This window comes from Zootoca vivipara, chromosome 10, assembly GCF_965207765.1.
Source record: "Zootoca vivipara chromosome 10, rZooViv2.hap1.1, whole genome shotgun sequence".
NCBI lineage: Eukaryota > Metazoa > Chordata > Lepidosauria > Squamata > Lacertidae > Zootoca > Zootoca vivipara.
Window position 1 is genome coordinate 37,597,292 of NC_142593.1, and position 27,191 is coordinate 37,624,482.

At 40.7% G+C, this 27,191-nt stretch overlaps 1 protein-coding gene across 3 annotated transcripts in view; it reads right to left on the reverse strand.

Annotated features, from left to right (window-relative positions):
- Positions 1-27,191, reverse strand: part of RGS7BP (regulator of G protein signaling 7 binding protein) — a 52,229-nt gene that overhangs the window by 20,013 nt on the left and 5,025 nt on the right. The window contains exon 3 of one of the 3 annotated variants that reach the window (XM_088653006.1): positions 26,523-26,583. The exons of the other annotated variants lie outside the window; for them this stretch is intronic. Coding sequence (XP_088509132.1) covers positions 26,523-26,583 — 61 coding nt within the window. The remainder of the gene's footprint in view (positions 1-26,522; positions 26,584-27,191) is intronic. 3 annotated transcript variants of the gene reach the window in all.

Sequence of the window (27,191 nt, forward strand, 5' to 3'; positions counted from 1 at the left end):
TCATGCAAGACAACCTGTTCCCTTGACAACCTGCAAGTTTCACCCCCTTAATCGTACTGCTTTGAAAATGTTCTTAATTTCTGGCTTTCTACCCAATTAATCCATTCACATTATCCCCACCGAAGAATTCCGCCACATGGATGGCCAGTTCCAAAATGGCAGAGCCATCCTTTGAAACTGGTACAACTAGCATGCTATAAGAACAGAAAGGGAGCGTGCAGGAAGTAGATGGTATAGTGTTGTGCTGCTGCCCTGCCAACAGTGGTGTGTCTCCTGGGATGGTGTGGGGCACAGGAAAGGCCAGGACCGTATAGGTGCACTGGCAGGGTCTCACATGTCCCATTGGTTCTCTCTGTTGCACCAGGTTTCAGTTACGCCTACCAGATCAATGCCATCCTCTAAGACCAATAAGAATCAGACCAAGATCTCAGGCCAACATACCATTCAATAATGAGAATAATCCCTATTAACAAACCAATTGTGAACATAGCAAACAAAATTACATGCAACCCTACAATTTTTGTAATAAACTTAATGTTTAAATAATATTCGCAAACTGAAAATTTCTCAGTTCAATGGTATCTAATTGAATAATTCAGGTTCTAGTTCCATTAAAGAGTCTTTTGACGCAAAATATCAATACGGCGTTTGGTGTAGAAGTACTTTATAGTCAGATAGAGACCACAATAATCTGAAGTCAGAATATATTGATACCTTGTTTGATGGAGGAGTCTTCTAAAATAAGGTAGCATCCACAATAATCCAAAGTCAGAAGCCAGGACAGGGCCCTGTTTCAGTGTCTTAACCTTCGTCAGCTGAAAGGATTGAATTTTACATAATAACTAAGTTTAGGGAGGTCAACGCGTACCCAATTGTTCTCTGTATGTCCTTAGAATTGATTCACAAATCTTGTCTCGGGGGCTTCTAGCATTAGCATATTGACACTTGTGTATAGTCTCTTTCTTCACGTTTCTTTTCTTTTCACTTGCATTTTTGACCTGCAGTGCATTGCCTTCTCTGAGTCAGGTAATGAACTCATAATAAAAGTTGATATCTATTCCCAGAAGTTAGGCTCTCCATGCTAATGCTTACTTATGCATACAACGATCCCTTAGTGATGAAACATGATTAAGTAGGATATGACAGCACAGTATGGCAATTGACAATAGCAAGCCGGAGAGCAGATATAGTTACATTCAATAAATATGAGACCATAAATGGAAGTGTTAATTTAAATTATTTGTCGCATGTGGCTGGGATATTCGCTTGTTAAATCACATTCCTTTTCTGAAGTTGCTTAAAATGCTAGAAAACCCCAATAATCTTACCAGTGTTCACTAATTCACAAAAAAAGTCTTCCATTTTTTAGGCACCGGGAAGCATATGCCATGAATGCCAGTCTTTAAAGTACAATGGAACCTCGGTTTACAACTACCTCTGTTTATGAACGCCTCCGTTTACGAACGCTGCGGACCCGGAAGTCTTTACATCCGGGTTCTACGGCGCCGGATGCGCAGCGCGTGTGTGCGCAGAAGTGCTCTATCAGTGCTTCGCGCACACGCAAAACCGTGCCTTCGGGGGGAGCGAATGCCTCCGTTTACGAACGCCTCCGTGGAACGGATTGCGTTTGTAAACCGAGGTTCCACTGTATAAGATTTTCACACTTGCTTCTATATGTTAAACTTTCCGTTTCAGATGGCTAGTCGTAATCTGGTCACTATAAATCTGAAGTTGAACAGGCTTATGCTAGGGGAAATCCAGATAATTCCCCCCCTAATATTCTAATTTAAAGTCAATATTAGGAGGACTAGTGGGTGATAGTTTGGGGGAAGGCCCTGGTGCAGTTATTCCCCAACCCTCAACCCCAATAACCCTTCATGGAAAGTACCATCACCCAAATATGAGCAAAGACCAGGGCTGGATCCCAAATCCATTCAAAGCTCCAATGCTCTAGTTACCTTTTCTAATGTCTCTGAAAAGCAAGCAGCCCCAGATCCTGAAAGGAAGTGGTGGATTGCTGTGAACAGCTTTATGATGGTATTTTTCTCGTTGGGGTAAGATAACCCAGTCAGTTGTTTTAGGAGACAGTTTGGCCACACTGGATGTCCAAAATCACTGCTCCAGAATCTGGATGAACCCAAACAGCTCTAATTTTAAGAGATTAGATAGCAGCATATGTTTTTAGGCAGGATGTTTTAGCTTTCAGAGGTTCTTCTTCCACTTCCCATATTCTGGTACATACCATGCTGTCTACACAGATGTCTTCAGGGCAGTGGGGGCTGATCCAAAGAGCAAATGGGACACTGTCCCACCAACCTCAACTGCCCAGCATGCTTTGCTCCTTCCTTAAACCTTGTATCACTGAAGCTTTCTCCACAGAAGTCACCAGTTCTTATCTACTGCACAGCAATGCTTCATTTATGAATCTACCTTAGTTCAGTAACGAATAGATACCAAAGCATTTTAAGGGTATTTAGAAGGATGTAAGGTGAAGGAGGTTCTGACCAAAAAGAAAAAGGTGTTTTGGTATGGTCTGCTCAGCCTAAGCAGGAACACATTCTACTCTTATATAATTTGTGAACATGCTGTCCCTGACATTGACTGTCATTTAATCGTTTAATATACATATATACTTAATGTGTCTTCTTTCTCATTTTCCCAACTGCACATTATCAGCTTTCCAACTTCATAATTTCCTCCCAACTCTACATTTTGTGTTTAGCTGCACACTAAAAAACACCCTTTGAAAAACTTCCATCTTTTGGTCATATTTCCTACAATGATGCATGATAACACTGCTAAAGAGTGCGATAAAACATCCTATATGGACAAGGAAGCCTTGTTCTGAAGCAATCATCAGTAAATAAAATAATAGCAGTAACTCTTCCCATGAGATCACATTTTCACCATTAACCATCTCTCCCCCCCCCCCGCCCGCCCCCAACACATTGATGTTCGGCAAGAACTAAGTATGTCCCACAAAGAATGCTCAAGAAGATTCCATCTGAGGTCAATAATACTATTTGTGATATCTCTGTACTGGGAGTTGTACAAAAGAGGAAAAAACCCAAAGCCCTGCATATGGGCCTCAAGCTAAAATACACAGCATATTACCAGTAGCTTGTTCAGCCTGTATTTTATTTTAAATTATCTGTGATAGATGTGCAATTTTGCTTTTTGAAATCACTTTAGCCAGGATCTAAAAGAATTTGTGTGAAAACTGCATGCAAAGGAATCATTGCGTTTTCTTTTTAATGAGGCATTTCCAACCTCCGAAGATGAAAAGCTACTATTCAGATTTTTAAAAGGCTTGTGTCTCTGGTAGTGAGAACTGCTGCAACAAAAAAACCAACAGGAAAAAAAGAAAAGAAAAGCTCCACACAGTTCTTCCTTCATGCGTCTTTGGAACTTGGCCTTTAGCTATTAACTGTCATGAAAGTAAGCTTTCTGTAATACCATTGCGTATAAATGCCAAAGTCTCAAGTAATGGCTATATAAGGGAGCAAGCATTTTGGAACTAGGTGAAGCTATATAACTATCAACAGCACAGTTTTACTGCCTAGGGGCAAACTTGGGGCAAGTTGTAGCCTGCCTTTGTAAAGTTTATTTCTAGAAGGAACTTACAATAAGTAAGTTATGCTTTTCATGCAAGTTTCCCTTAAAAAAGAGCTCTCATTTTGTAGCATTAATACGTAATAAGAAAAACTCCCTTCATTATTATCTGATCAGGGGAAGAAAAATGGCAATATATATTCATCCCTATCTAGCATGGGAGAGCAACATATAGAAATGGACTTCTGTAGAACTGGGCAGTGCAGATGCCAATTTACTTCTGAAGACACTTCCAAATTCACATTGGTATAGATAGCTGACTCCAGAGAGCTGAATGGATACCAATGGAGACATTTATTTCCCGTTCATTGTTGCACATGATTAGTTGTACATGGCTAGATATGGCCAGAGACTAATGTTCTTAAACAAAAGCAAGAATTGCCTCCTAATCTTGCATCTGCCTACATTGCTGGGTATGCTCTTGGTCCAGAGACTATTTAAGGGGACACCTGATAACTGTGCTCAAATAGCAAAAGATGGTGCAGATTTGTTCTCTGTTGTTCCAGAGGACAGAACTAGAAGCAATGGGTGGAAATTTCAAGAAAGCAAATTTCAGGTATCATCATCATCATCCACATCAACTTTGTTGGACTGGTCATGTTGTGCGGATGCCTGATGATCGTCTTCCAAAGCAACTACTCTATTCCGAACTTAAAAATGGAAAGTGTAATGCTGGTGGTCAACAAAAGAGGTTTAAAGACTGTCTCAAGGCAAATCTTTAAAAAATGTAGTATAAACACTGACAACTGGGAAACACTGGCCTGCGGGCGCTCCAGTTGGAGAACAGCCTTTACCAAAGGCGTCATGGGCTTTGAAGAAACTCCATCTCAGGACGCAAGGGAGAAACGTGCTAAGCGGAAGGCACGCTTGGCAAATCCATACTGTGATCAACTCCCGCCTGGAAACCAATGTCCCCACTGTGGAAGGACATGTGGATCCAGAATTGGCCTCCACAGTCACTTACAGACCCATTGTTAAAATCGTGTTTATGGAAGACAATCTTACTCGGTCAAGAGTGATCACCGAAGAAGACATCATCATCATCTACCACCCTTCATCTGAGGATCACAGGGCTGTTTACAACATAAAAACACAAAATACATAACACAATAACAAACAAAAACAATACCCCCTGCAAGTTTAAAAGGCTATAGATTGTTTAATTAGCCAAAGGCCTGGGAGAAGTGGAATGTTTTTGCCTCGAAGGCGAGAGAATTCCACAAGTGTGGAACAACCACAGAAAATATAAATGTTAGGGGAAGCTTCCTAATGGCACAAGCTGTTGCAGACAGAGTTGATTCAGCTGCAGCTACCAAGAGATGCTATACTGTAGTTACAAAATTCATTCATTAAGCCAGGAGTTGGCCTAAATGACTTCTAATGACCTTTCCAGCTCTAATATTCTATGACCCTCTAGTTTTCCGTATGAAGGGTGTTTCACAAATGATGCACATATTAGAACCCATTTATTACATCAGTCCCTGGCTCCTACTAAAGGGAAGACAGAAATTTGATTCTGGCACAAAGTGGGGCATGACATTTGGTTCATGTCTGCTGGTTTTATTTTCTGTTTTTCATTTGTTTGAGTTTTATCTGCTGTTCAGTAGATCTGCTGTTTTTGTTTGTGTTGTTTTAATCTTTGGATTGTTGTTCAGTTTTTATTTATTGCTGTATTTTGACATTTTAAATGTAACTCTGGAAACTGGCTAAGTTGAAAAGTGGGGTGTACTTTTTGCAAATAAACTTGAAAAATGAATATTCAATTGTGCGCTCAGCAGGCAGCTGTGTATGTTATGATTATTCCTAATAAACTGATTGATGATGCTTGTCAATTTTACTCCCCCCCCCAAATTATTGGTTTTACATAAATTTACACACAATAACTATAATGCTTCCAAAACATAAAAATAAAAAGGTTCTTTTGAACCTTCGGACCTCCTCCCCTCCCTCCATGGGTTCCATTTCCCCAAAAATGATCTTTTCCTTTTTTTTCCTGCATCCTTGACCGTTATCCACCTATTAAAAAATCATAGCTACCAAAATTCATTTCACATTACAAGTGTCATTGTATCCCTACCCATGATTTTAACTGTCTACAGTGTTCTTTTAAGATATTAAGATGTTATTCAAATCTTTCAGGAATACTTGGTCTCCCTGGTTTCTGATCTTTCCTGTCAGTCTTGCCATTTCTGCATATTCCATTAGCTTGGTCTACCATTCCTCTTTGGTCGGTACTTCTTTCCTTCCATCTCTGGGCTAAGAGCATCCTCGCTGCCGTGATGCTTGTCAATTTTAAATGGTATTCCAGTTGTCAGGATATCAGGTGGGACAGATAGGTAGTACGAGGTAAACAGTACTCAAAGCTCAATTCAGAACTGGGCAGCAATTACAAGCATCCTCTCTGACCAATTTTGGCCCCTTCCACGTTTCCTAGCGCCCTCATAACCCCTGTTGCTTAGGTAGGTTCCCCCAAACTTCCAAGGAGTCTTTTAAAAGTGACAAGGGGATAACAGGAGAGGAACCACCCACAAGCTTCCCTCTTTTCAGAGTTCTCAGAATCCAACACATAAAAAGGTGACAGGGAAACAAGGGACAAAGACTGCACACTTTGGGTGACTCCAGCCTGCCAGGCTTCAAACAATATGGCCATATAACATCTTTTAATTTTGATCTAATCACCTAAGTCCAATTAAAAGCTGCCTTAGTTCGTTCTCCTTTGATGGTAACTTCAAGCAAGAGTCCTTTTAACAGTAGAACAAAATCTAAGCTCACCACCAGAAGTGGCCTGTACTAGGATAGTGGTTGCCTGTGCTTGCATGAACCTGAGAGTACGAAATTTTCTGTCGCCTACAGAAAAATCTGAACTCTTTTTCTTCTGCTAACGTAAGGTGCTTTTTTCAACCACCTTGAACACATCGCTTAACACGAAATGGCAAAGTCTGAAGTCTTGCTTGCATGCTTGCTTGCTGGAAAATATTGCTCAACCAGAAAAGTTGTTCAAGATAAGAATAGCAGAGAGAGAGGGGGAGAGGGGGAGAGGGGGGGAGAGAGAGAGAGAGAGCGCAAAAAAAAAGGCTACAGAGAATTTAAGGGCAAATCCTGCGGTATATAGGTACTGTAGCGCTACTGCAAAGCTGGTCCATCATGGCCAAGCAGCACCATTTAGTCTCTCTAATGCTTCAAGACTCCCCCAGTGCAAAAATAAAAACTGACGAGTCAATGTTAACTTGAAAAAAATCCTTTTTTCATGTATAACTACTTAGACCTTGAGAGTATCCTCAAAGGCCCTTAATCCTCCAAGTGCCTTGAAGAAGTGGGGTGCAGACTGTGAATACTGGGGTGAGGACCTTTCTGATTGTGTGGGATGCTGTCCCAGTGCCTTCTTTGTGCTCTGTTTGGGGCCAGACAGACATTTTTTGGGGGCCAGACAGACATTTTTTGAAGATACAATTTTTCTTTGACTTTTAGTAGACATTTAGAAGACATCTGAAGGCAGCCCTGTATAGGGAAGCTTTTAATGTTACATATTTACTGTGTTTGATGTTTTGATTTGTTGGAAAGTACCCAGAGCTGGGACAACCCAGTCAGATGAATCTTCTACCATCATCATCATCATCATCATTAAAGGTAAAGGGACCCCTGACCATTAGGTCCAGTCGTGACCAACTCTGGGGTTGCGGCGCTCATCTTGCGTTATTGGCCGAGGGAGCCGGCGTATAGTTTCCAGGTCATGTGGCCTGCAAGAAAAAGCTGCTTCTGGCGAACCAGAGCAGCACACGGAAACACTGTTTACCTTCCCACTGTAGCGGTACCTATTTATCTACTTGCACTTTGACGTGCTTTTGAACTGCTAGGTTGGCATTCTCTATTGCTAAGTTGTATGCTGTGTTAGAAATTTTCTTGTTCTTAAGGCTTATAACAGCATTTTAATGTTTTTATTATTATTATAAGCTTGCCAGAAAACTTTGTTACTGGACTATATAAATACTGTTAATAAAAATAAAAATAAATTTAAAAATCACCAATGAAGAGTTGACATTCTACAAAACCCATTTTAATTTTTGCATGAAGGGTCATTCCATGTCATGTCAACACAGTCATGTCATCCACTGTCTCGGATTTTGATGAAACTTGGGGTACACCCATCCCTTATGGATGAAAGAAACCCCCTTAATTCCCCCCATCTCAAATGGTTTTAATTTTATAGCACTTCAAAGTTTCGTGAAATCTGCATTGTCTGTAACTCTTGAGACCCTTGGCACGTGTACATTTTATTTTTTTCCTCCATAACCAATGATCAGATCTCTTTGAAATTTTACACAGAGTTCAATAAGAGGATGTGGATTTCAGGGGGGGAAATATACCAGCACTCAAAAGATTTTATAAATGCCTATTTTTAAAAAATAAATGTACTTTTTTGGGTGGAAAACCTAGGTTTAGAAAACCTCAATTTTCAGCATGTGGTCATGATGCAACCAAAAGTTTTTGATATTGAAAATTATTGCAAAGACATGTTCTTTCTCGACAAAGAATGAAATTTATGTTTTTTTATTCCTTGTAACGAAAAGTTTATGTTTTTTGGACATAGTGGGGAAAAAGTGGCTACTGGGTACAACTTTCCTACAATCCATAGGAAGGTTTTGTATATCATATTCACATCATGCTTTAAATCATCAGAAACAATGCAATGGGATGAGATAATCTTCTCTTCATCAGGACTTTTATAATGCACTTCTTAGGCATTTATAAAATCTTTTGAGTGCTGGTGTATTTTTTCCTGAAATCCTCATCCTCTTATTGAGCTTTGTGTAAAATTTCAAAGAAAACTGATCATTGGTTATGGAGAAAATAAATAAATGTACACGCCTGGGTGGATGGGGATATCCTGGAAACTTTTTATATGCTGCATTGAGTTCCACAGAAAAGAAAGATGGTATATAAAGTATGCACAAAGTGACTGAACAAATGGTTGAATTTCTACTTCCAATATCTGCAACATGTGTTTCAATATTCTTCTTTAGGGGGCTGCATCGCATCCCATAATAAAATGACACATTAATAATAATAATAATAATAATAATAATAATAATAATAAAGAAAATCCACCATTGCTTACTGACTGAAGATGAAATATGGGCTGTTACTGTAAAAGGAAAATGCCTTTAAAGACCTGGGCTAACAGCCAAAACCTACTTATTCTCAAACACTCCCAATAATTTCAATGGACCTACGATGGAATAAGTGGTTTGTGGACTGCAGCCAGAATCCAAGGGTTTCAATTTGGACGTCTTTTTAAAACCTTGTTGAGCAGGATTTGTGAATGCGTCAATCTCTGGAGCTTGACAGAAACAAAAACAAAAAAGAGTGAAATAATATTTCTATTGCCGTATGTCAAACATGCACAATGCGGGAAACACCAGGCCAACTGGCAGCACACGAACCTGTCTGCTTCCGGACGACCCTAATTTTTTCCAGCCCTTGGTAGCAGAAACAGAAGGTATAATGAGCTCCCCGTTCGGTGCCACACATGGCTTGTGAACTGTGTGAGGATTTGGCCCACCCTACATTGTTCTAACTTGTTCTGTTCTTTTAGGAGGGGACATAGATACTGACAGATATAATTGTGTATATGCAGGGTGAATCTTTTAAAAAGAGGCCCCGTGGAACATGTGTACTCTGTATCCACGGGGCCTCTTTTAAAGGACTCACCCTGTACAGCATAATGGATTTCTTTCCCTTTTTACTTTGGTCCTTAAAAAGGATGCATGTAAAAGACAAATTTCATATATTGCAGAGTCACATGTAAATCACATGCACTCAAGTCCTCTCACATACATTCGTAGTAGATCTGGATCAAGAATGCTAGCAAACGTGGCACACTTAAACTCCACAGTACAAATAGGTCACATGCATCTTGCATCACTATACATTATCAGATGGAGAGAATGCGATGGAGGGGCTGCTGTTTTCAGTGTCATCTGTTCATGTGCCATAACATTGACTTAAACTTTATGTTGGCCATTCTTCAAGCATTCTGCCCACCTCCTTTCTATCAATACAATTTTGAACCAAAGGGTCGCATCTAAACTTAAAAGAAATATACCAGTGAAGACTGGGAGCAAGATAGGCTCACCATGGAGAGAATTGATTTCCATCACTTAATGAGGGAACCTTGCATTTGTTGAGGAAGAATGCAAATAATGTCTCTCCTCCTCCTCATACCCCCCCCTTTTGTGGGAGTAGAAATCCTGGATGGGCAACAGATTGAAATGTGAAGTAAGAGATTGGAAAATGCAAGGAAAATCTCATTTCTTGGGATGCAGTTTGTGCATGTGGGTGGCAGTGTCAAAATACAGGAAGACTGATGGAGCTAAAACCTCTTGCTTTTCCTTGCCTTTTGAGTGCAGCTTGTATGTGAAGTGGGTGAGAGAAGTGCAGTAAGAACTTTTGCTTTTGTTTGTATGCAGAGTGTAGTGTATTTCCTTGACTAGAATATGCCACTGAAATGTGATCAACAATGACTCTTGCTTGCCTGGACAGAGTGATGGGTAGAAACCTCTGGTTTTTGCATGGCTGGAATGTAGCCCACCATGTTGGCAGGGGGCAGAACGGAGCTGGTACCTGGGATGTGATTGGCCAGTTTGCTAAGTATTCTTATTTATTGACTTGGTTTAGGGGCACAGCTGCCCCCCTTGCCCATGCCCATGTTCCACTCACTTTCCTTCTGGTCGCCACCCACCCTAGAAGGCTGTTCATAATGAAATGTGGACCTTGACTTGAAAAGGATTCCCCACCCTTGAGCAAAAGCCTAAGAGAATGTACCTTAAAGGATGAACAAGATCAGAGTGAGTGAACAGGCTTCTTGCTTCTCTAAAATTGCAGGGTGTTGTTTTTTAAAAAATCCCTGAGGATTCAAAGAAACAAAGCCTGCTAATTTCCACCTCTGAAAAATACTACAGCTAGAAAAGGAGCCAAGATTGAGCTGAGAAGCTTGAAAGCTTTGGAAATGTATGTTCGTATGAACATTAAGGACCTCAGTGTTTTGCTAGTAAACAAACATTATTTCTGTCGGAGTTCATTTTCCATTACACTGCTCTGGAATGATAAAAGTCAGTGCAAACTGAAGTTAAAAGTCTATTAAAAAACACACACGGCCCAAACTCACAATGTGCTAATGACTACTCTGATAGGCTGACAGGCCTTCCAGCCCACAGTTGTAAACAGAGCTGGCTTTTGGGAATTATATCATCTTGTCCTTGCCTGAGGGTGGCACAAAATAGAAATGCCAAAAATGTACTGTGTCCTAAGTTTAAAAGTAGATTTGTATTCTGTAAAATGCAGCTGCCTCCAGTCATTCTACCTCTTAGCTGGAAAAGAACCATTTGCACAAAAAAACAACAACCCAACAACATCCAATGTTTCTTTTCAGTTCTGATTCCTTATTGCAGGGGAAAGCAATGCAATGCTCTTCTGTTGCTGTTGGACTATAACTCCCATCATCCCTGATCACTGGCTATGGTGGCTTTGGTTGAAGGGAGTTGTAGTCCAACATAATCTTCTGCCCTCTCCTGGTCTACAGTACCTTGCTAGGGGCTCAATAAACCTCCTTTTATTGCTGCCTGCCAATAGTTGTTTTCTGGCCACTGAATGTAGCTAGTAGGCTTGCTGGCTTGTTGTGTCACAATGCTAAGGGCTACATTCCATCTTCTGCAACATTTCAGGGGCCACATCTCAGAGGGGTGGGGATGGACAAGGCCAGAAGGAAAAGTGTGTGCTGCCATGGATAGGACTCTTGGCATTGTACAGAAAGCCTGCAATCTGATTCTGAACCCCACTTATGCAGGAGAAAGCCCAACTGTGTAGATAGGATTAGCGTTTCACTGTGTAAAATGCAGGCTAGGACCTGCACCAATGGATTCAAGTTACAAGAAAGGAGATTCCAACTAAACCAGGATTTAATTTTCTGACATTAAGAGCTGTTCAACAATGGAACAGACTCCCTCTGAAAGTGATGGACTCTCCTTCCTTGGAGGTTTTCAAGTAGAGGTTGGGTGGTCATCTGTCATGTATGATCTACAGTAGTTGATATTCTTGTGTTGGTGGTGGTTGGCCTAAAAAACCCTTGGGATCCCTTCCAACTCTACAATTCTATTATTCACACAATGACAAATCCCCCAGAAACATTCAGATAACCTGAGAATACAAACAAAGAAAGAAAACTGGCTTTACTGTATCTACTTATATTTATAGGATTCTAGACCGTAGTTTTGTCAATTACCGGTATATACTTCACGACACAAGATGGAAGATCAATGCTACAAAAAGACTTTCTGTGAAACACTGAACCGCTCTGAAGTTGGGATGAGACTGAAAGCTCATTCTTTTACACCTACACCCTGTTTAACATGACATTGAATTGATACATCCCACTTGCCTCTTTAGGGATAATATTATCATAAAAAGGACAACTTTGCTGGTCCTATCTAGGAACAATCAGGATAATAAAAGTGTGCCACTTAGCAGTTAATTGTGTCTTCCCTCCACAGCTTGAAATGTGTTTTACAGTATTAAGTAATTCTCACAATACCTCTGGGTGGGATGTAAGTATTATTACATTTTTAATAGACAATTACTTGTAACAGACAGAGTGCAAGGAAGAGATGGAGAGAGACCTGTTCATCGATGTTTTCAAACTTTCAAAATAATGAAAACAGCCATTGTAGAAAATAATGAACTCCATACTGAATGTTTAGAAGTGATTTATGGCTAATTTATTAAGAATTTGTTTAAGATATGTAGATATGTTATGCAAATTTGATTTCTTCTCTTTTCTCTCTCTCTGTACAGATTAATACACATATTCATATTAGGATTAAGTTATGGCTGTAACAGGGTTTAAAAAAATAATAATTAAGGCACCTGAAAAACTTGTAAATGAAACACTGGGCCACACATGGGCGGAACAGGTTTCTTTACATGAACTCTACTGTTGGAAATAAGCCTGTGCCAAATTTAATGGGGTCCTCTCCAGTGTTGCAGAGCCCAAATGGCTCCTTGGTATTCTGGAGAGCTATGGCCTATGAAGCAAGCCACAGGCTAGCACGCAGGTGGTGCAAATATTGAATAGAATAGAATAGAAAGAATAAAATAGAATTTATTGGCCAAGTATCAACCATACCTGGAATTTTGCTTCGACTGCATTGCAATGTAAAGAAAAGAAAAGAAAAGAAAAGAAAAGTAAACCGAGCAAAGGTTAATACACACAGTCTTGCCTACAACCTGCATTGAATCCTCTAGTAGTTGGCCAGGCCAGCAGAGCTGGTCTCGACTCTAGAGGTTGCTGGCTCCCGTTGCAAGGAAAGGTCAACAATACACAAGAGGCTCCATCCATATTGCACATAATTCTTCTATGGTGGAGAACTACCGGTATGTCAGTTGCTGGTTCATGCTTTGTGAGTAAACACAAACTCTGCCCCCTACAGGTGCATCTCCACCTCAGAATTCAATAAGTGGGGCCTTTGTTAATAGTGTTTTATACACTGTAATTGTTTAACTGGTTGTTAGTTATTTTATATGATTTATGCTTTATTTGCGGTGTTCTATAATGTTTTATCATGTTATTGTTATTAACTGTTTGTAACCTGATTTGAGATTCATTTGAATGAAAAGCAGCATAGAAATACAGTAAATGAAATCAAATTTGTCTGGTTTTTTAATTGCTCCATTTCTGTTGACACCACCCTCTTGAGTTTGCCGTTTAGAACAACTTGCTATTGGGCAATAGTCAATACAAGCACAGGGCTAGTTTTCTCAGCAAGGATGCGGATGGAGGCATCGGACTTGACAGAAATGTGGCCCCCAACTCTTGCCTCAGGCATTGCTAAGTTGCTAGTTTTCAGCCTAACTTCCTACATCTCTAAAATAGGAACAGTAGCAATTCACTTCATGTGGTTTTTGCAAAGAGAAATAGCTGTGGAGAAAATTGCTGCCTGACACGAAGCACTAGGAATAGCGTGGGACATAAATATAAATGGAGGAAATCAGAACAGCCAACTCTTTTCGCCTGGGGGTTGAGATTCTCCCCAGCCAAACTGCTTGCTAGGCTGCCCTCTGCCACTGACCCCGAGAGGTCTGCTCCCTGCCTGACTCCTGGGTGAATAAACTGGTAGTCTGAACACCCAGAAATCAAGGTAAGGACTGCCAACTGGCCTGCACTTCATTTAACCAAAGTAATGCTTCATCTTTGGACAGCACACCAGGGAATAAAATTAAAATGCAACAAAGCCCCTAACAAACAATTATTGACAAAGTGCCACCCACCCACCACACGTCCAATCATCCCTTACCACCCCCAAGTTTGAAACTTGTGGAAATTCTTATTCTCACTCCCTGGCTGAATCCTAAACTGAGGCCACATCTGCACTGTACATTTAAAGCTGTAACACAGCACTTTAAATAATCATGGTTCCCCTCTAAAGAATCCTGGGAACTGTAGTTTGTTAAGGGTGCTGAGAATTGTTTGGGGACCTCTATTCTCCTCCTGGAGCTACAATTCTCAGAGTTCTGTAGGGAAATGGTTGACTCTGGGAACTGTAGCTCTGTGACGGGTACAGGAGTCCCCTAACTACTCACAACACGCTAAACAAACTACAGTTTGCAGGATTCTGCAGGTTTAAAGTGGCATAATACTGTTTTAAATGTGGAGGTGCAGCCATAGCTGAACCACTCAAGCTAGATGGTGTCTGTATAATGCTAGCACTGTCAGTAATATCAGAGATTGGAATCATCATGAGGTGTCCCTGTGCAGTCCACCTGAAGAAAGATGGGGATATTCTAACTATTTTTGGAAGGGCAGCCATGTTGCAGGAATAACTACAAAGAATCCTGCAGCACCTTAAAAATACTAGCAAATGGATTATGTCATAAACTACAGTCTATTTCATCAGGTGCATGAAGGTATTATCCTGAGTTACAAGTATAACACCTAAGTATATAGCTGCGGTTGAGGGTGAAATGGTAAGAAGAGGGCAACCAAAATGGTCAAAGGCCTGGAAACCATGCCTTATGAGGAACGGCTTAGGGTATGTTTAGCCTGGAGAAGAGAAGGTTAAGGGGTGATATGATAGCCATGTTCAAATATATGAAAGGATGTCATATGGAGAAGGGAGAAAGATTGTTTTCTGCTGCTCCAGAGAAGCGGACACGGAGCAATGGATTCAAACTTCAAGAAAGAAGATTCCACCTAAACATTAGGAAGAACTTCCTGACAGTAAGAGCTGTTCGGCAGTGGAATTTGCTACCAAGGAGTGTGGTGGAGTCTCCTTCTTTGGAGGTCTTTAAGCAGAGGCTTGACGGGCATATGTCAAGAATGCTTTGATGGTGTTTCCTGCTCGGCAGGGGGTTGGACTGGATGGCCCTTGTGATCTCTTCCAACTCTATGATTCTATGATTCTAAGAAGTTAGGTCAGAGGAAAAGGAAATGCAGAGTGTGCAAAGAATAATGCAATGACATGGTTTTCTCCCTCTCCTTCTTTAAGGAACATTTGTGTTTGCTTTTAACATGGTCACTGTAGCCCAACCTCCACTCTCTAGTCCAAAGCAATTCAACAGCATTTCCAAATAAACACTGCTCATGTAGATTAAGCCCCATTCATCTGCTGCAATCTCTCTCTCTCTCTCTCTCTCTCTCTCTCTCTCTCTCTCTCTCTCTCTCTCTCTCTCTCTCTCTCTCTCTCTCACACACACACACACACACACGTTTTAATCTCCATTCCAGTCATTAACCAAGTCTTATTTTGCTAAAACAAGCCTAGAGAGTATCGTTTGCCTAGGAAGAAATTTGTAGGATAAGTGGTCTTGTTTTTAAACTCAGTCACTTCAGTCCCTGTTAAGTTTCACTCTAAGGTCCCAGGGTGGGTTACCATACAACATAACATTACAACAGAATACTAAAAGCAGTTTAGAACAACTTACATAAATAAGACGGGCCCTAAAAATATATGTTACTGCCTTGTTCTACACATGCCTCTACAACAACCAGAATGCCTGTGAGAAGCAGGAAGAGCAAAGGAACAGGCTCCAACTTGTTCAGGAAAAAAAGATCTATTTTTAAAAAAGGAAGCACCAGCGCTTTCTACCTTTGCACTGCAACTTTCGAGCAAGTCCCTCAAGAGATGCAGTGGATTGAGAGTTGAAAGTGAATCCACGGAGCATATATATTTTGAGAACAAGTTATAGGTAAGTGACCTTGTTTTCTACTTCATTAATTGCTTCCCCAGATTTGAGACTTGGAGAGACTCTTAAAAGTGTCTGAAACCACAGATGGCTATTTTTGGGTTGTTTTCTTTTCCTCCTGCAACTTAAGACTGGCCAAGCAAAACTCTTTTCATATTTCAGCTCTCAACATCTGATAGGGATCCTACAAGTCAAGGTTTAGGTCCAATTTTGGACTGATTGACAAAAATACGTCTGAATGGTGACTGATATTGTCAGGTGGCAAAAAAAGTCACTTGCTGTCGTGCATAAAAAAGCCCATGCTCATATTTTCAGCAAAGATGCACTTGCAATATGCTAGATTGCCAATTTACAGCAAACTGAAACTGGTATTTGTATACAAAGCATGGCAAAAATTATATACTCCAAAACCTACAACGAAAGAACTGATTGATACACAGCAATTAAGAAGGCATGCGAGAAACCTTAAAAGAATCCTAATTTTTACAGTCTTAGAGTCACAAGGTAAACAAAGCAATATACACAGACATAAGCAGCATCCTACATGTAGCAAAGAGAAAGGTGAGCTCTCCTTTGTTAAATTATTAGAACCAGCTAACTATTATTTCTCTTTCAAGTATGAGTTATATGTCAAGACAGTTTACTCCCTGAGGGCCATTAAGATGGCAAGCAAGTAGGCCCATCAGAATCCTGCCTCCTCACTTACATTTCTCGCACTTAAGTACTTTCTGTTGCTTTGCAGCACTTACTGCTTTTATATAACTGACAGAGCAAGTCAGTGTCTCTTCATGTTCAGACCTTTTACAGGGGCATAAGAGGCTGCCTTAGGTCTGGCATTATTCATCTAGCCAAGTACTACTGGTACGGTCCCTGCTTGCAAGCTTCCCATAAGCATCTGGCTGGTCCCTCTGAGGAGCAGGAGGCTGGGCTAGGCTGGGCTCTGGCCTATCCTACTGGGCTCTTATGCTCTCATGCCAAATCAACCGCTATCAGCTCCTTTTTAAACTAAATATGCCAGAGGTCAAAGCTTTGGTCTTCTGTGTCTGCGCTTCTGCTCCAAAACTCAGCTAGGCTTTCTGGGATCAAGAACTGTTGAGAGTCAGAGTGTTGTGTGTGAGCACAGGTAGAGATATGGCTGAGTTAGGTGAGGAATCCTATGGATTCTGAGGGGTTTTGTTGACTTATACACTGAATTTTCTTAAAATAAACTAGTTTGTGATATTTTCTGTTGAAAAGCAGAATATAAATACAATCATACTTTGGAAGTCGAACGGAATCCGTTCCGGAAGTCCGTTTGACTTCCAAAGCGTCCAAAAACCAAATCACGGTTTCTGATTGGCTGCAGGAAGCTCCTGCAGCCAATCAGAAGCCGCGGAAGCCCAGTTGAACGTTCCGGTTCCAAAAGAACGTTCGCAAACCGGAACATTCACTTCCGGGTTTGTAGCGTTTGGGAGCCAAAACATCCGAGTTCCAGGGCGCTTGGGATCCAAGGTAAGACTGTACTTGAAGTAAATAAAAATAATAATACAAAGCAAGAACACAAGGAAGCAGCAGAACATTATAGTAAGAACTATAAAAAAAACCAGCATAGTTTCATCATGCCATTACTGTATATTGTTTGTTCCAGAAGCCAAGTAGTACACGTCATTTCTCAACAGGCTGGTCAGATCAGATTTAATGTGCAGTCCACTGCTCTTCCTTGCCTTAAAGCACCATTTACTGCATTTTCATAGAATCCTAGAATTGTACAGTTGGAAGAGACCCCAAGGGTCATCTGGTCCTACCCCCGGTAATGCAGGAATCCCAACGAAAGCATCACTGAAGCATTCATTTGGGGGGGGGCGCTAACGAAAGCATTCATTTTACAGATATGGAGGTTCCTACCCATAGCCAAGTATGCTGACATTTGCCTTTGTTTATTGCAATCATCTTGTGTACCCTGAAGCCCTTTAGCATTTATGTAGAATAAAAAAAAATGGAGATATATTTATTTTTGGCAGCAAAACCAGTCCCAGTGGAAACATTACCTGAGTATTTCAGAGCCTTGTAAGACAATCCCAAGGTAAACTTATCTTCTTTGAGCAAGCTGCAAATGTAGGAAAGAGATTCAGGGAGATCTGTTTGTCCTTGTGCCTGCAATACATCCTGGGGTCTGCTAGGATTATATGCCAACTGTCTCTGTAGCCAGCTGGCCAGTGAGGTCACTTAACATTCTGCCAAGGTCACCCAACATGTCAATAGCACTCTTGGATTCTGCTACTTGTCCATCTTCCTTCATGTCCTATTCAACTTGTAGAAAGCAAGGTGTTGGTTGTAGCAACTCCCCAGCTGCTTTAAGGCCACAGCTGGCCTGTAAAACCCCAATTTACATTTGCAATCACCTTTCCTTTCACCCAACTCTTGAGTGAGGATCTCCAAGAGATTCAGCCTGTAAGGGGGGCAACAAGGAGCTATCTCTGCAGTCACCATTGAGTAAGTTCCATCTGTTTTCCTCCCTACCTCCACTTGATCTAAGTATTTAGGCTAGAAATGCGGTCAGGCACACAACAAAAATCCTTCTGTTGTCTAAAGTATACAGCAAAATCCAACCTTCTAAATTAAAAAAGCCATTTTATTAACTTTCACCTTATCTCTTGTATCTCTGCCCATCATCTTAATAAAACTACTGTTTGTCAGCTTGGATTTCTGTACCAAAGGATCCTTGAAAGATTCTTCCTTAAAGAGTAAACAACCAGAAAAAAAGAGTCTCAAAGTTACTCATGAAGAAGACTCACACATGATTTTCAGCAATTAATTTTTTCCATAGGAAATAAAGTCCCATTTTTTAAAAGTCTGCGCCATCAAGAGTTGGGTTGACAAGAGAGAGGACCCTTCCATTCAGGTATGGCCACGTGGGCTTATGGGCCACTGGCAACTTCCAAGAACCCAAGAAGGTAGAAGTAAAAGGTGGGAAATGGAGAGATTTCCAATCTACTCTTGACAGAACAGGTCCATTGGAGGTCAATAGCAATTTGTGGACATGGGTGGGACTTGATATACGACAAATAGATTGCTATGTAATAGGCCAGGCCATTGTGTCAGAAACCAGTTTCTTTAAAAATCCAACTCTCTTGCTTTTGTTCACAGTGGTCTCTTCTGATTTCTGGTGCACATTATTGTGACACTTTTTCCACTGAAGTAATGGACACATGTGTTCCAGGCACAGCTTGAAAAGGCACCTTAGCAGGAGAGATGCATTTAGCTAGAACTGTTAGGGGCATGTTCAGCTTGATTGTGTGAGCCAGGTCATATGAGGACAACAGTTTATACTTGTATTCTGTGCCATGATTCCAGAGATGGATCCAGCATCCTTCACTATCACTGTAATTCTGCTACTTTGGTAAAACTTGGATTCAGAAACTATTGGAGCCAGGGGTCAAAGAATTATGAATTTCCCCAATAGTTCCCCCAGTAGCACATGGGAGTGACATTTTCTATACCAGAAACGCCATCAACACAATATTTAAAGAAAGGTTGTCAAAATTCCTTAGCGGTAATCCTGCATACTTCAACTACGTGACATGCAATAATTCCACCATTTAAGTAGGACAAGCAAAGTTTTCCAGTACAGCTTAGTTTTAAGCATATGTATTCAATTTAAGGCCAATCCCATTTGAAAGACTGCAGGGAGATAATATTATCGTAAACATACATAATCCACCAGTTCAGTGGAACAGATGAAGCTTTTACAGATATGAGAATTTGGCCATCATGCACATTATCATATTTCTGTTTAGTATAAACAGCAAAAACAATCAGAACCTTGCAACAAAATCCTAAACATAATAAAATCCACTGGTTTCAACAGTCCTTAATCCCAAGATAGCATACTTAGATTTTCAAGTTAAAACTCTGCAATATGCTCAGACCAGGGCTCTGGAGAATCTGTACTGGAACAGTTCTGCAGTTGTTTTTCCTAAAGACTCCAATGAGGTCTATATATATATATATATATATATATATATATATATATATATATATATATATATATATAGTGTTTATTATTATCCAATAGTACAAAAGAGTACTTTTTAAAGATGGCAAAAGAATGTAAAAAGGAATTCTAAAATAGCTTAGCTGATCTAATAACCATCTAAGTGGTTATTACACTTAATGAATATTAAGTGTGATATATTATTATGTTGGGGGAAAATCTGTTACTTTGACTTGTAAAAATCTCCAGTTTAATGCTATTTTCTTTAAATATATAGGGCTGTATCCAATACTCTTGCACTAGTAGACAGGGGAGTGATAATGTTGTGCAACAAAGGAATCCAACACTCCAGGTGCATTAGCAGAAACTCACTGTGCAACAGATTGTGCAACCGATTGTACAACCAAGTAATCCACAACAATGCATTCTCTTGCACAGCATTGTGTTGGCACAGAACATTTCACCAATGCAGCAAGTATACTGCTGACTGACTTTAACTTAGCACTATGCTGGATACAGCCTTTAAGCTATAAGTGTACTTTTCTACATTTTAATACAGTGGTAGCCTCAACAACCGAACGACTCGACTTCCAAAGGTTTTGACTTCCGAAGTCGACAACCCCGAAAGTCTTTTCGCCGTGCGCACATTCTGCACCTGCGCAGAAGCGGCGCGCGGGCGGTCGACTCATGCGCAGAATGGGCACTTCGAGAACCGAAGACTTCGACTTACGAAGATGGCCGCGGAACGGACTGTCTTCGTAAGTCGAGGTACCACTGTATATGTTCTCTTGTACAAGCTAATCTCAAATGAAAACTGGGTGCATTTCACCTATTCATATTATATCCAATCTGTAGTATTTATTTATTGCTTCTGAAGCTGCTGTATTCTTGCAGACAGGGGTGGAGTGAGAGAAGCAGCGAAAAGGATTCTGAACACAGTTTATTAAACTAGATTACCTATACATTAAATAGATGGAGAGCATAAAATCCTTGAATATAGCGGAAGCATAATTATAAAGAAACCTGACTGTATTTCCTGCACACAATGTCCTCTGGGAATAAGATGCAGTAAAATATAATAATAATAATAATAATAATAATAATAATAATAATAATAATAATAATTGCAAGGATACAAAAATATATGTGACAAAACTCGGAATTTATGTTTTGAGAATTTCCTTTGCACTCCTGGAAAGATTCAAAATGGGATGAAATGTGTTCAGAAAGTATGTGTGAGAAGGCAATAGTGCCAGGGCAGTGCAGGGTCAAATGTACCCAAAGTTTATTCCTTCATTTGAGCATTAATGCATATCCAGAGTTGAACATTTGCCCAAATGTGCCTCTTTTAACAGTTTCTCAGGTACATAGGAAGTATATACCTCTCTTACCTACTTGGATGGTGGCCTAAGCTCCCCTGTGCCTTAAAAACACTGCGATACGCAAAAAATCAGCAGGGGAAACTTTTTACAGCACTGAGGAAAAAATTATCACTTGGTCACATCTGTACATCAAGCTTCTTTGGCTAGCTGAAAACATTTTAAGTAATGGATACATCCATTTACTTTTATTATTAAAACCCCTTTTGGTCAGTTATTAATTCATCAAAAGCACATTAGTTTACATTACTCCCATTTGTTTTCCAGTGCTTACAATGCATATAATGTGCCTGTTCTTCATTGGCCTTACTTACATGTTTCCCATGTAATCACCATCCACCTAATTTCATACATATAGTATAAATGGCTCCCATTTTATAGAATGTGAAGGGACACATTCACACAGACTAAATGCTTTGATGAATAAATACTATGTCAAGCACATTGTCTAATCTCACTGATATATGTATCTAAACTACCAATAGCTACCCAAGAACAAGGGAACAGACAAGGTGGGAAAACAATGTGGAATTCACTGACAATGCATAAGGGAATGGTAAGAGATGACTGTATGGCAACTGATTTTCACTAGACATGCACCAGACGATCAGAGCAATCTGAAAATGATCGGGGTTTAAGAACAAAGAATTCACAGGCAAAAAAAAGGCTTCATCTCCATCTTTTATACGCTTCCACAAATCCCTCTCCTTGTCATTGTGACTGGGGGGTTCAGTGTGGCAAAAAGACACACCTTCACGGCGGAGAGGACTATCGAGGGCTCCCAGTAATGATGGCTATGCTCTGCATCCTGTTGGAGGCAGCAATGCTTCTGAATGCCAGTTTTTGGAAACCACAGAAGAGTACTCCTGTGTTCGAATCCTGCTTGCACGTTTCCCACAGGCATCTCGTTGGTCACTGTGATAACAGGATGTTGGACTAGGTGGGCCATTGGCCTGATCCACTACTACGCTGTTCTATACTGCACCTCTGGCATTTGTTTCTTCATGAATGAAATATATTGTTCTCATTTATTTCAATACTTCATCCATTACAAAAGGAATGCAAACCCTACAAGACGAAAAACCACTATAACTGCCCCAAAACCAGGAAAGGAAACAAGGCATCCAATTTCTAAATCTTTTTCTAGGGAAAATTCCTGAGTTCAAAGGAACTATGCATGCTTGGTGGCAGAGCAAGCATGCCTTACATGCAAAAGGTCCTAGATTCAATCTCTGGGATTTATCTCCAGGTAGGGTAAGAATGCCCTCTGCTGAAACCTTGGATAGGCAGCCACTGTAGAAAACACCAAGCAAGATGGACTGATGGTTTGACTCAGTGCAAGACAGCTTCCTATGTTCCTATCTGAAAGACAGAGTGCAAATGGTGTCGCTGTTTTATGATGAGAATATCTTCCAGGACAGTCACGTTAATTCAGTCACTTCAGGATCAGCTAGTGCAGTGTGGCACATTAAATAAAAGCAAGTGACAGAGGAAGCGCAACACAATGACTCTTCCTTTTTGCTCCTTCTGTGTAACTCCCAATGATGGACAGGCACATCTCATCCACAGCAAAATGAATGTGCGCAGTAGAAATCCAAGACACTTAACCTCCCTGCTTGTACATAATGTATGAAGCTGACCTTGGTTGTCTCCAGCTTCTGGTGTCTTAACAGACACTGCTGCAAGATTGCGAGTCTGTGGAGTGCACCTGTGTTTGCAAGGGAAGAAGAGAGGAACTAAGCTGGAGTGGGATCCACTGGGTATTGAACTGGCTTTGCTGCTGCCATATGACAGCATGGGGCCTGAACACTAGGCCAGCTCCAGGCTGGTGTAGCAGGGTTTTGCCTCCTGCTCGTCTTCCACCCCAGCTGGAATGAGAAGCAGGGCTGCATATGTGCTAGTTGCTAGACCTCGCTGTCATGCTTCATTGTTGCTCAGCCAGGACTGCAATTGCTTTGCCCAAGGCATTGGGCGACCCATACAGCAAACTGATGAGAACTATACAGAAATGTCAATTACTACTACAGAAATAAATAATAAAAACCAGCACTGTGGTCAAACTACACAGGAAGACCCCACTTATTCCAATAATTATTGTTTTTTCTCCTTTCTTCAAGGTGAGCCTAAGCATTTCAGAAACAGGACTTCCCATTGAATATACTTTTGTGAGTAAACACTCATAACGAAAGTGCAAAACACTCTAAATTCCAGATCAAGCTAGTGTAATAATTTAATTAAGACTTGTGTGTCAGAACCCCATGTGTTAGAATCGATTAGAATCGACTTCTGCGTATTAAGTTGTATGTCAGACACCTCTTTAATTCTAGGGAATCAACAAGTTTGAACAGCTAATTAGGTCAGGCTAATTTCTTTTTGAGGTAATAGCCTGTGTGAATGGGCCATTAAGAGTACACAGGATCAAAGGACTACCATAGGTGTGAGATGCAAATGAATGGGCCCGCCCCCTCTCAACAGATAAAACCCAAAAGCTTAGAGTAGGGTGTTAGGAGCAATGCAACAGAGATAAGATAGAAAGAGGGTTGGAGAGTGTCAGAGAGCAACGTTTAAGAGTGATGGTTGGGGTCTGCTTAAGTCCATGGCTGCTATGTCTATGGGAGAAGCCAGAACCACTTGGAGTGTCAATGCTGTGAACCCCTCCATCATAGGCTCAGATTGTATATATGTGAATATGAACCATATATCATAAAGACACCACAGTCTCCACTGTGCCTTATTTTCCAAAAGGAAACACGGACCCTGGTAAAGCGCACCTGGAATCTCGCACTGCTCAGACGTTGGTGTGGCATGTAACAATACACTGGTGTTAATCCAAAGTGCAATGTGTGGGTCATGGATTAGGTAGTTTCAAGCCCCTCTCACTACCGGGAGCATGATGCCCATGTGACACAATGGGATGCACTCAGGTGAGCTGCCAAAACACATATCCCAGACCCACCGTGGGCAAGCCAAAGCACTCTCCTTTTGGTCACAGTGTGGAGCCTGGACAATGTGGCACACTTTATAATTTACCCATAAATTAGAACATTCAAAAATGCCTTGTCAAAGTTCTGAGCACAATCACGAGTACCCATGCAGCTCTTAAACATTTTGAGTGATGACTCAAAAGACATTTTCTTGCCTGAAACAAATGATGGACATTCTGAGACTTAACTGCATGGGGTGTTCAATGGGCCACAATCCACCACAGAGGTTTGCATGCGTAAGGTTGCAACCCTAAATCTAATTACTACGGAGTAAGTCCTACTGAACTCACTCCCTTCTGAGTAAACATGCTTAGGACTGGAACTGCAAGTCCTGTTAAAACCAAAGGAGCTTAAGCACACATATATGAAAGGAACCCAAGCAAAGCGGCAAAGGACACACGCCACTTGCAGAAGGTCGTAAATTCTATCCCTGGTGTCTCCAGTTAAGATTATGGGTAGAACATTCTGGGAAAGAGCTCTGCTGGAGACCCCGGAGGGCCACTGGCAGTCTAGATGGATAAATAGTCTGAAGGCAGTATAAGGCAGTTTCCGATGTTCCTATATTATACATACCCGGTACTATGGGCTATTGTCAGTGTTTACTCATGATTTCTGTGGCTTTGCTTTTCCTTTGCCACAAAATGCCTGGCTATATATATATTTTTAATCTACGTTTTTGAAGGAAGGTTGTTGTTGTTTTTGCATCTTTTTATTGCTGCTTACTGAATTGACTGCAAATGCCTCCAGTGAATGCTCACTGAAGCAAATGGAATTGTTGCCTGTGTGTGATGATAATAATGTTTGTTTGATGATAACAGTGTATGCTTCTGCCTCCTTGGTGCTAAAACTATGAAAACGTCACCCAAACATTATGGCTATGAAGAAATATAGCATAACAGGGGTGCTGAAAATTACTCGGGCAACCTAGCGACAGGCAGAGGTTGAGAATCGGGAGATGGGGGGGGGGACAGGGCAAGAACCGAGCAGGAGCTAAAGCTGCCATGGTTGGTCCATGTGTAGCACTATCCAGAGTATTGCACGATGCAACTACATTGCATAGGCTGATCAGTTTGCTTTGGGTCACTCCTTCAGGGCATGTGTTTGTAATGAGAGCATGAATGCAGCTAATGAGTATGCAAGGTAATAGTGGGAAAGAGTGCTTCTCAGTATATTCAGAGTGCTTGCTCCCAGGCACCTGAGACTGCAGGGCAAGGCTTCTAGGACAGATAACATGTTTTGTAGACGGTTGCAAGTTCTGAAATTTCCCACATTAGAAATTAATTCCTTTTTCTGAATGTCCCCACCGTCTGGGAAAATACTGGTTTTCTGAATTGCATTTTCTGAATTTCTTTTTATAGTTGAGAGAAACAGCAGAGACATGAAAAGATTAATTCAATAAGAGAAAAATTGCAGTTAATTTTCCAAATAGCTAATATATCTAGATATCAAATCAGGCTTCCTCAACCTTCCATATGTTTTTGACGGCAACTCCCATCAATCCCAGTCAGCCTGGCCAATGGCCAGTGATGATCGGAGTTGCAGTCTGGAGGGCGCCAGGTTGGGCAAGTCTGTATTAAAGACATCTGGAAGCTATTTTCCTATATGAGTTATTATATAAACCACTGCAATTGCCCATTGCTTATGCCTAATTAGCTACAGATTCTTCTTAAAGTCTAATTTGCAGTTCCTACAGTAATGTTAACCAGTGTGGCTAACAGTTCTAAAGGGGGGTTCTTCCCCTCATCTATCCAATGGTCCCTCATACATTAAAGAGCTAATACAAACACCAAATTAGTGCAGAAGAGGAAAGACATTTGCCCATGGTCTTATTGGAGAAAATATACAAACACAATAAAATTAATACAAATCATGCTTCTCTGAATGGTTGTGGTAGATCTTTCAATTACGATAAGTTCACAGTGGTTTGCATTTCACCTAATCTTCTTTCCTCATAGTTGATGTTAAGAACTAGTGTACATGATATCTGAATGGCAACTACTATGCATTTCCTGTAACTGTCACAATAATAAAACAGTGGCATAATTGGACCTGCAAATATTTCGCTTCTAGCCATTTTGTGGGCATTTGGCACTGCAAATTAGAAACTTTGTGCCCTCATTCCAAAATATATCACAGCAGTTGCACTGATTCCTCTCTACTTCTGGAATGTGACAAGATGGGGTATGTTCAGCCTCCTTCATGCCAAGCTAAAGCACGTAGAACAATTTAGTTATTAGTACCTGTGCAAATTGGGAGTGATTTCAACATGTTTTTCAGAAAGACCCTAATGGGCATCAAACTCTATGTATCTAGTGTACAAACTGAGTTTTCACTACTTACCTGGTATAAGCTTTCAAAATGATAGATTTTTTAGCCTCCTTTTTGCAGGTGCAATTAGTACCTGTATGTTTTGATACATAAAAACGAACAGGCAAGGTAAATGAAATGTGTTCCAAATTCTGCTTGCACCTCAGATATAAAAGGTGGGCATGTAAACAAAAGCAAAGATTTTACAGATGCAAACTGTACCTGCAAGAGGGAAATGGCGTTTTCAACACGGTATTGCTTATTGAATTTCTTTGGTATGAGTTGCTGTCTCAGCTGCAATTACTTTTCTTTCTTTCTTTCGTTCTTTGTAAAGACACACAAAGGTCCAGCTACCCGGCAGCAAATTATATTAGCTGAGATGCCACTGTCTGGTTAGCAAAGGCTTATGAGACATGCATAGTTGTGGTCTAGTAACTTTCTTCTATGGCTTCTTTTTTTTACAAAATCTGATCTGGAATGGCTAAAATGCGGCCACCCAGCTGTTGCTGGACTCCCAACCTGCATCAGCCTCAATCAGCAGGCCCAGTGGTCAGGACTGAAGGGAGTTGCAGGTTCTTGCTATAGGTTAGCTACTACTGATCTAGCACCACTCTTTGTAGCATGTCTCTCATTCATCAATTCACAGTTTAATAGTCTCAGTGAATTAGCACTTCCACCTACTACGGTAGTTACATGATAGAG